Source organism: Verticillium alfalfae, genomic scaffold (assembly GCF_000150825.1).
Source record: "Verticillium alfalfae VaMs.102 supercont1.5 genomic scaffold, whole genome shotgun sequence".
NCBI lineage: Eukaryota > Fungi > Ascomycota > Sordariomycetes > Glomerellales > Plectosphaerellaceae > Verticillium > Verticillium alfalfae.
Window position 1 is genome coordinate 2,434,088 of NW_003315034.1, and position 10,428 is coordinate 2,444,515.

The 10,428-nt window shown below is 55.5% G+C and overlaps 3 protein-coding genes across 3 annotated transcripts; 1 reads left to right on the forward strand and 2 right to left on the reverse strand.

Moving 5' to 3' along the window:
- Positions 1 to 2,355: 2,355 nt before the first annotated feature.
- VDBG_05072 (dihydrodipicolinate synthase) lies at positions 2,356 to 3,461 on the reverse strand (the record flags this gene model as incomplete). The annotated part of the gene is made up of 1 exon (XM_003005420.1): positions 2,356 to 3,461. One exon carries the CDS (start codon positions 3,349 to 3,351, stop codon positions 2,356 to 2,358), a length of 996 nt encoding a protein of 331 aa, XP_003005466.1.
- Positions 3,462 to 5,145: 1,684 nt separating this feature from the next.
- Positions 5,146 to 6,862, forward strand: VDBG_05073 (sulfite oxidase; the record flags this gene model as incomplete). Its single annotated transcript, XM_003005421.1, has 4 exons — positions 5,146 to 5,307; positions 5,366 to 5,554; positions 5,605 to 6,596; positions 6,649 to 6,862. The coding sequence occupies 4 exons, from the start codon at positions 5,146 to 5,148 to the stop codon at positions 6,860 to 6,862; spliced, it is 1,557 nt and encodes a 518-aa protein (XP_003005467.1).
- Positions 6,863 to 7,116: 254 nt separating this feature from the next.
- Positions 7,117 to 10,036, reverse strand: VDBG_05074 (endo-1,3(4)-beta-glucanase; the record flags this gene model as incomplete). The annotated part of the gene is made up of 4 exons (XM_003005422.1): positions 7,117 to 7,380; positions 7,434 to 7,858; positions 7,912 to 8,299; positions 8,350 to 10,036. The coding sequence occupies 4 exons, from the start codon at positions 10,034 to 10,036 to the stop codon at positions 7,364 to 7,366; spliced, it is 2,517 nt and encodes an 838-aa protein (XP_003005468.1).
- Positions 10,037 to 10,428: the final 392 nt, after the last annotated feature.

Below are 10,428 nucleotides of genomic sequence, written 5' to 3' on the forward strand. Positions count from 1 at the left end.
GGACCGGCCTACAGATGAATGAGAAACGAAAAGTGTAGGGCGGGACGAGAATAGAACGCAGGAGACGGGTGGGCTGAAGGAATTGAAGGATCGTGAAAGCGCCTGGGCCTACACCGTTTCTTATAGATCAGGGCACACATGGGAAGGTTCTTGCGATGATGCTTCAGTCTATCTGAGACCACACACAGACGAAAACGCCCGGACTCGCTCGAAGAGAATAAGGTATCTCGACCATACCTGAAATCAACTACTGGACGATGCCAAGGCGTCGTGGCGAGGCTAGGTGAGGCTTCGCACAAGGTGCCTGAATTGGCGGCAGGAACCCATACCGAGCATTGATTGAGCCATCACCAGGTCGCCCCTGCCAGAGCAACGTTTTGAGCACCTGGCTGGGGGTTTGTGCTTCCTTGATGCTTCTTCTGGCAGTGATGCTTGTGCCAGCAACAGTTTGTCTCAGGACTCCAGGAGACAGTAGGCAGGTACCTCAGCGACTTTCAGGTAGGTACCTTATCTAGGAGTCCTTAGGTCCAGAATCGGTTGTAGCATGAGACCAGCACATCTGTCGTCGAACGCAGTCGTTGACTTTCATTCAGCGACCAAAGAATCTCATCCAACTTCACCCTCGCGGTTCTCGCGCGCACTCATCGCAGGATCAGACTGCGCCGCTGAACTGGAAACAGTCCGTCGTTACCAGTGTTCGGCTCGTCCGAGCTCCAAGCGAAACGACATAAGGCCCTGGTCTACCTCCAGGGACCTCAAGTAGTTAGGTACCTCAAGGTAGGTTAGTACACCTGCCAAGAAGCCGGTTCAGCTGACACACCATGCGGCCCTCAGGTAGCCATTTATCATCTGCCATCTCGAGCTTCATCTCATGTGCTGCCATGGTCGCCTCGAAAGTTGGGATTGTGTCCCGTGCACCAACAGGCGACCGCATGTTGAGACGCCACCTCAGGTCGATTCCTGCTCGTGGGTCATTGGCCCGAAAAGTTCCGCTGAGTTCAATCCAGCATGCCATTCCAAAACCTGCCGGATCGTCACCGAGCTTCTGTTCTCCCAGCGAGCCGGCGTGGGGGAATCCATGCCGTGTCCCCTCTTCCCTACGCTCCCCGGCCGCGGACAGCCCTCCGCGCCGGTCAGTGCCGGCTGATCGCGGTCGCGAAGTGTACCATGTAACACAATAACTCTCTTATTACTTGATCCATGTGTCGATGTTCCCCCGACGCCGATACAGACCACCCAAATCGCCCCGGCCAGTGCAGTGGCTCGCCCCATTTACTGTCCATCTGCCATCCAGTAGGTTTCCAAGGGGGGGGGGGGTCCAGTCGTTACCTAATGGGCGCTGGCGGAGGCCTGGTGGCATCCCCCTCAGGTCATCACACACGCCCTGCACAGGTGTGAACGTTTGCCAGAGTATCCTTCGCAACAAGCAGCTGTCCATTGGTGGACTTTCCCTTCTATGACGAGCCCTCTCTCCTCCCGACTCTACACCACCTCTCTCTTTCTGTCTGTGTCTCTACTTCGTCTGGCACAGCCCCCCTCCCCTTTTTCTCCTCGGCGTCCCAACGGTCAACCCGAGGAGAAACTCTAACACTGTAGCTACTCTCGGTGCTGTCATCCCTGCTGACGCTGGGTGATTGCGGGGTGCATGCGCCGCCTCTTGGCCCCCCTCCACCCAGCTGGCCACCCAATAGCTGGCACAGGCCCCCTCCTAGCCTTACGCGGGCAGCAGATCTCTGATGACCTCGAGATGGTGTGTTACCTCTCTCTTTCTCGGGTCAAATCGCCCAGCCATTGCAAGAGCCCCTCTGATGCAAGTCTCCAGAAACAGAAAAAATGTGGCAACCTCGCAGTCATCCTGTGATACGACCCATCAATGAGGTGGCATTCAGCTGCACCAACGATGTCTGACCGGTCACTACCAAGTATTCTTTCCCGCCGCTCAGACGATCTCTGCCCGACGAGCCCCGCCCCTGAAGCGAAGTAACATTCCTCTCAGCATGCACCCCGACGGGGAACGGTTGTCGCCTCGGTCGTTCGGTGGGGGTCACTCCAGCAGTCTAGAATACAGCACTATCCCACCCGTGGGAGGAGGCGCTCACGATGTGCTGCAAAATCATGCCACTGACGCGAATCTGACGACTTGGCTGGGCGCTTGCAGCTTTCATACGACGAATCACTTTCCATTATTACTTCGTACAGAGGCTTTTCCGAAGAACAAGATCCACAAATATTAACCAAACGCCCAGCAATGCTGTGGAATCCTCCCCGCCACTCCAGAAAACCCGCCCAGCGAGACAGCCCGGGTTGGGGAGCATACATGCACCTCGGTCCTGAATTCGATCCGCCCAGGCTTCTTCACGCCTCGCTCTCCAGAGCCGCCTCCTCTCTGCGCAACTCGGCCATGCCCTCCACGATGCCCTTCAGTTCTTGTGGTGTTGGTGCCACGCATGGTCGTCGTGGCTCTCCACCGTATCCCTCAAAGTGTCCAATAGCTGCCTTGACACCGACGAAACCTGTCCTGATGGCGACCCAGTCACACTTGGCGGCCATAGCCTGGAGACGTCGCGCTTCGAGGAGCCGACCCGTCCTGAAAAGCTCCATGATGCGTACGCAGGCCCGCGGTGCCACATTGGCGAGCCCAGAGATGGTGCCATGTGCGCCTACGACCATACCCTGCAGAATAAAGTCGGCGCTTCCTCCTGACACGAAGAAACCCTCGGGCGCGTCCGCCGCAACCCGAGCTAGTTTGCCCGTGTTCCCGCACGTCAGTTTGACACCAACAACGTTGGGATGCGCTGCGATTCGTAGGATAACATCGGAAGAGAGGTCGCGCCCAGCCGCCGCCCCGGGAAAGTTGTAAATGAGCAACGGCAGCGGGCTCTGATCGGCCACGTCATGGAAGTAATCCACAATCTTGTTGTCGTCGAGCAGACCGCCGTAGTAGCTCGGGGGCAGCATCAGAGCGTGGGATGCCCCGCTCTTGGCGGCGTCCCGGCAGAGCTGCAGCGTCTCTCGCGTTGACTGGGCCCCGCACCCGGCAATGAGGGGGATGCGGACATCGTGACCCTCTTGGTGGATCGTGTCGGCGGCGCATCGGATGACGGCCGCGCGCTCCTCTCTCGTGAGGTGGGCTACCTCGCCGTTGGATCCATGAACAACAATGCCTGCTACGCCGGCGTTGATGAGACGCACGAGATGGCGCTCCAGGACGTTCAGGTCGACCTCGTCATTTTCCGTGAAGAAGCAAAGCGTCGGGACATAGACGCCGTCGGGAAGACGATGGTGTACGGCCTTGGGCTGACCGGCAACCCATGTTGCTTCCGCTGGGGGTGGTGTCAATGTTGAAGGCATGATCAATGCGTCTGTATATGGGGAGTTGTGCGTTTTGGAAGGCGGGGTGCTGACTGATAGCAGCAGGATCAGCAGGAACTCTCGCCTGGCTGAGAACGACGAGCAACGTTTAAATAAAGAAAATATGCGCGTGGTGATGGCGAGAATGAAAGAACAGTGACCGGACACCAGGGCACTGAGCACCTGCTATATACTCGTTCGGATACCGCCGCTCATCGGCTTGATGGTCCGTCCAGCTGAGGTGCGCGCCGGCCGGATGTCTGTCTCCCACCAGACAGGAGCCCCATGATGGCCTGGTGTGCGGCTTTCGGATGCTCTTGGCTAACATGGTCGGTGACTGCGACGTGGGGGTGGCCAGGCCACACGTAGTCAAGGTTCTGATTTGTCTATCTACGTACCAGCGCCCCTCAACACCTCAACAGACTATTTCTCAGTCGGTCACGCGCGGCCGTACACAGACACAGACAGCACAACGGCCCCTGTTTCCACCCCCCTCTCAGACCTGTACGAGACAAGCCCGCCGAACACGTCCTGATCTGGGGAACCCCCACGCTCCCCAGTGTCCAGCTCGTCTTGACGATGGCTTGCCCCTGGCTTCCTTGCCCCCCCCCCCTTGACGCTGGGATTCACCAGCTCTGCATCCGGCGACCAGCAGGAGGAACAATCAGCTCGCTCCCCCCACGTCGATCTTCCAGTCATGGGGAAAATTCCCCGTCGCCATCATCGTTGCTCTTTTTGATTGGGCACGTCTGACAGCGCTTGGAGTTCGCCCCTCCTCCACCTTTGTCTCACGCCCCCCAACTTTGCTCATCTCACATCTCAATAACCCGGGTCTGCTGGGCGTGCGGTGCGACACTGCATCCTTGCCATGGCTGGCCGCGATTCCCCCTCTCTGGCCAGCAGCGTTTTCTGAGCGAATGATGCCCTCTCTCAACCCTCCAGAACAATCCCAACGGTCGACCAACAGTGACTTGTCGGCGCTGTCAACATCTCAGGAACGTGATGATGGCGCAACTGCCTGCATGGCCTTTTCCTCACGTGAGACAGTCGCTCCGGGCGATGGCACACGTGAAGCCATAGCTCGCTAATAATCTGGTGATCGACCTGTTTAGCACCTTTCAGCTTTGAATAAATGTCCGGGCACCGATTTCGTATTACAACCCGACCGCTTGGGCCGCTCCAGCTGACCGATAGAAACATACATTTGTCTGATGAATGCTTGCTTGCTTCTTCCCCTCCGGCCAGCCTTGTTTGGTGCCGCTGAGGACGCCCGACAGCGAGTGCATGCTGTGCGAGGCCTGAGAGGCCTGAGTCGTATTGAAAGAGCTGCCCCGCCCTTGACATCCTCAGCGCCATCTCGTCTCGCTGCCTCCTTAATCGTAGTGCATACGGCAACTTCGGCTCTTCGTTCTCAAGATCGACATGATGCGATGCAGCACATGCTAGCAATGGTGCACTGGTGACTCCATGGCAGCACCTGCACAGAGCCACGCAACAGTCGTGCGACCATGGGCATGACATCACCACACGCAAAAGCCGGCACCTAGATACTCATATTCATTGGGTCGATGTCACGGCCCATGCAGCAGCTCCATCTGCTGCTGACGACACAGTGATGGTCAAGGACTTCTGGGTTCGGAGTTCCGCAGGATCTTATGTCACTGACCCGGCTCTCACGCCTGTTAAGAAGCGACCAGTTTTGCAGAAGTCCTCGCCAACAACCCGATACTTGGCCTACCTTCGCATGCGAGCCAAGTCTTCCTACTTACCAGATATCAGTCATCAGTCGTGAAAATGGCTCCAGCCGAACCACACGCGCTTCCCTTCCGAACGAAAACCAATCTTCCTCACTTTGCGGAAGAGAGAGAAGGATGGAAGGGCTATATCGAGTGGGAGAAATACCCCGAGAAGAAGGAGCAAGCGCAGAAGATCCTAGCGGAATATGATTTTCCGGACGTTCGTGTTCCTATGTCATTGGTCTTGAATGCTGCCCCATGGCTCACGCTCATCGCAGCCTCCAGAATTTCAACTTGTCCCGCTGCCGGACACCAACCCAATTCTCACCGGCGAGCGATTTAAGCAGTACCACTACGCATGCGGCCTTGACTATATCCCTCGAATCAGCTGGGAATATGTCCAGAAAGAGAAGGCCAAGGACATGATCCATGTCTTGCAGTTTCCATATAACGGCGAACCGGTCAGAGTACGCGTTTCGATCACCCTCGCCCCCCTACATTTCTGACTAGTCACTAGGATCGCCTCGTCGAGACTGAAATCACTGACAATAAGGACCACTTTGTCCGTAATCATGGCGGTGTACCCGAGATTGATCCTGAAAAGTTCACTCTCGACATTGGTGGTCTCGTCAACAACCCCCGAATCCTCACGCTAGCGGATCTTCAGAACGAAGCGCTATTCTCTCGTCAGAGCAACGTTGTGTCACTGCAGTGCTCTGGAACCCGCCGCATTGAGCAAATACACGAGTACCCGGGCGATGGCGACGAGCTCATCAACGCTCCTTGGGGAGAGGGTGCTATCGGCACGGCGCGTTGGACTGGAGTCAGTTTGAAAAAGGTCATAAAATACTGCGGCGGCCTTCAGGACGGCGTGACAGACATTGAGCTCCGCGGCGCGGACACTTACTTCAAGAAGGGCAAAGTGATGAACTACCTCGTCAGTGTGCCCTGGCGCAAGGTCAAAGCGCACGAAGTCTTGCTTGCATGGGAGATGAACGGGGAGCCTTTGCCCAAGATCCATGGTTTCCCACTTCGCGCAGTCGTCTTTGGCTACATCGGTGCTCGCAGCGCCAAATGGCTGTACCAAGTTCGCGCGATACGCGGCCCTAGTCCTGGACCAGTACAGATGAAGGAATACCTGTACTACACGCCCCAAATCGGCAAGCAGAACGCCAAGTTCAGCAACGGCTTCTCCATTCAGGATATGCCAGTGAGCTCCGCCATCATGAGCCCCCGCGATAAGGACCAAATCATCCATGATGGCAAGGTCAAGCTCCGCGGCTGGGCCTACTCTGGCGGCGGCCACTGGCCTGTGCGAGTTGAGGTCAGCGGTGATGGCGGGTCAGTCTGGTACGAAGTACCTTGGCAGAAGATGAGCACAAAGTACTTCTGGGCCTGGCGACTCTGGGAAATTGATCTGCCCGTAGATGCTGAGGGCTGGCTGGAATTTTGCGTGCGAACGTGGGACAATGCCATGAATACACAGCCCACCTACGTGAGGAGTGCATGGTGAGTTCTTTTATGTCGTCTCACCAGGACACCAAGCTGACAGCTGCTACAGGAACTGGGGTTTGCACGTTACGTCGTCTGCTCACAGAATCAAAGTCTACAGCATTAACAAGAGCAAGCCTGATACGGCTGCACGGCTGAAGCAACTTGAAGAGAATGAGACACCCATGTTGCCGATAACGCACCCCATAGAGATTGACCTCGAATCTGACGAAGAGTACCACGCAGCTATGATCGCACAAGGGGGGCGCGATCCATTGGAGTGACGGCTGAGATCTTGACTCTAGGAGTACCCTCGTTCATTCTTACGTGAGGTTAGATATCTTGACTGCTGAGTTTCACGGCCACTGCTTATTTTCCTTTCCTCAATGTCACTTCAAGGAATCATGAAACGGCGATGACAGCAGCCGCGAGCACGGGCAAGTGTGGTATTCAGGATTGCTGATCAGCCATCCTCTAAATACTCTATGCTATACTCAAAGGGCTGAACTCGGTGGGTGGGGAACACACGTGTATCTCGACGAATTGGAGAGATCAAGGTTTCTATCACTAGTCTCTGGTCAAAGATATTGCTATTAAGGAAATGAGACAAATGAAACCGATCTGTCGTGATCAAGTTAGGCTTCGCTCCCGCAATCTGGAGTCTTGCCCCTCTAATCAGCCTGCATAAGTCGCCTGGGGTCTTCTCTAATGCACTACTACTACTGGTGATCTGTTCGGGTATATGATCGCCATAATGCTTTTGTACAACTAATGTCTCTTCAAAATTACAGTCCACCCAGTGCTGCAGTGCTGTTAGCCATAGATCGCAACGAGAGAATGTGCGTGTCAACATACCAGCCGAGTACGCCATGTACCATGTCCTTGACGCTCCGCCATCAATCCATGCAGGCTGGAATGATGATGAGTTGAAGAAGGCATACGCCTTGGCAGGCTCGATGATGGCGTAGTTGGCGTAAGCGATGCCCTTCCAGGCGTTGTTGATCTTGTCAATGCGACCGTTGCTGAAGTAGGTATCCCATTCCTGTTTGATGAAGGTCTTGGACCGCGAGAGCCCTGACGGCGCGTGTATGGGAATCATGTGAATGCCTTGGATGGCCTCAATGTTCGGATCGAAGAAAGTCGTGTGGTGGACCTTGTTCTCGAACAGAATGCCTGCTACCTTGTTGCCAATGAAGCTGGGCGGCTGGGCCGTGTTGTCGGATGTGTAAAGGTAGTACTGCTGAAGACTCCTCGTCATCACAGACAACTGAAGGTTGGCCCTGTGGGATCTGTTAGGAATACGCTTCTTGCGTGGCCTGGGCGTGAGACATACCTGGCAACCATGTTCGTGTCGCCGATGACGGTTCCCCACATCTTGATGGCATACATGGCCGAGATGTCCTCAGAGCTAGACTCCTGGTTTTTACCGTCAAGTGAAGGAAAAAGACCATGCGCCCAACTGTGTCCATGGTACCAGTCGAAGCTGCGGTGCGGCGGGAAGAATGTATCCAGCACGGTTGGGTTGGCATAATCACGCACGAGTGTGTTGACGTAGTCTTTGTTCTGAGCGAGCCAAGTCTTATCAAGGTAGCCAATGTAGGCGGCAGCGAGGACGTGATAGCCGTAGTGGAAATGATGGTCGTTGTAGTACGAGTTCCCAAAGTCGGCCATTGGATCACGGTTAACGTATGTCGCCGAGGAGACGACTCCGCCCCAGGCACCTTTGCCCTGTCAGCTTGCTGAAAATGTGGATGGTAGGGGAATTACTCACTCTCGTAGATCAGGGGGAACTTTTGCTTATTGGTAGCAAACACAGCGAAGGCGGCCTTGAGCTTGTTGAGGCCAGCCTGGGCCAAGGCCTTGTCTCCGAGCATATCATTGATGACATAAACAATTTGAGCAAACTTGGCCAGTGCCTTGCCACTGAAGTACATTGAGTCGAGGTTCGTTTGGGCGTTCATATCCTGCGAGATCTCAGACAATGCGACAGGTTTGATGGCGTTCTTGACGGCTGTTGACAAGGCAAGACGTCCCCCTCTGGTGATATCCCATGGAGAAAAGCTCATGCCGGTGGGAAGATTGGACTCGGTCATTGTCCAGACAGAACCAAGAATCGCGACGCCGACTCCCTTTGTCGGTGTCTGGAGCTTGAGTGCCGAAATACGTCTTGTAGTATCGGCATTGAAAGAAGCAACGTGGTGGGGCAGGGCGTAAGTGTAGATGTTGCCTTTGGGATGACCAGTCTTGGCGAATTTGAAAGAGTACGTTCCAACCGTGCCGGAGGCCGAGCCGGTCAGGGTGATACCAGTCGCGTAGATACCTGCACCATCGTCCAGCACCTTCTCTGAGCCCGCTGTCTTCGGGTCCTTGGCGATCTGAACGGTACCGTAAAAGGGGTTCCTGCTCTGGACCAGGCCGTTGTTGATTACCTGAAGATCGAGCGCAGCCCCTGAAGTGCTGTGGCCGTAAACACGCCAGGTAGTGCCATCTTCGAGGAGGAAATTGTACTTGACCACGTTGGTCTTGGGGTTTGTGGCTACCCGTACCATGCTACGGATGTAGACACCCGACTGGATCATGGGGGTACCGCCTGAAAACTGGCCAGTGACAAATGCCATGCCCTGAATGAGAGGCAAGATGATGGAAGGAGCGGACGCCGCATTCCTTTTGAGTCCAACGCGAGCGGAAAACGCGGTCGTCTGGTCCATAGCGAGAATAGTGTCCTTACCGAGCTCCTTGGCCGAGAGAATCATCGACTGGATGCCAACCGGGTTGATGTAGTACGCATTGGCCTTGTTGTATTCGATAGGACCGAATACACGCTGTTTCGGCTCGGTGTGAGATATAGCAATGCCCCAGCTCGCTGCCGGGCCCTGGCCCCTTGACCAAGCGATCGAGTAGGGAAACGTGTAGGTCGGGCCGGTCTGGTCACCGAGGAAGAAGTTGGAGTAGAACTTGTTAGTTTGGATGGGGCCTGACTTGCGAACTCCAAGGCGTGGCGCCGGATGATCAGTCCGCCGGATGATGGATGATGGTGGAGCACTTGTTGCTACTGGTACGGCAAAAATGTCACCACCAGCCCTTTGTTCGAGTTGTTGAGTCGGTGGCCTTGCTTGTCTCTTCTTCAATGTTGGCGACGCCACTGGCTGCAACAGCGATGTGGGTGAAGGAATAGGAGTGGTCAAGAGCAGTCCTTTGGTCAGAGACTCCACGACGGGGTCGATGATACCAGTCGTGTGGGGTTCGACATCTGATAGTGTTGGCAGCAACAGCGCTGTACCGGTTGGAATAACAGTGGCCTTGACCGTGACCGTCTCATCAGTCGGGATGATATCATCCTTGGCGTATGAGGTCAGATAGTCGCTAGGCAGCGGATCGACGGTCAGGGTAACAGCGGGAGGCACAGTCAGAGCCTGAGCTCCGGCGAGCCAGAGTAGATGGATGGCAGAATGCTTCATGTTGTCGAATGGGTGCTTGAAGACCTCTCAGCATCCTCCCCGACAACCCAGGCAGCGGGCCTGGGCTGTTTAAAGGCGATCTACCAGCTAGGAACGCCATCGGTTGGTGCGCGCCACGAGGGTGATGGGTGTTGGATGGCTTGCAGTGAGAAATGAAGGGTCTCGAATTGGGACATCGCTAAAGCGACTTTCGCGCGTGGTCTGGGCGAGACCGAACCCCAAATGGGACGTATTGAGACAGCGCAGAAGCAATGGATCGATGTGTGACAGGGTTGGCACGGCTTGCATGTGGACAAGTCCAGGGGCACAGTCCGCGGCAAACTGGTCCCATTGGCTGGATGAAATCTACCAAGAGGGGCCAGAAGCTTATCCGAAAGTCGGAGATATGGTGC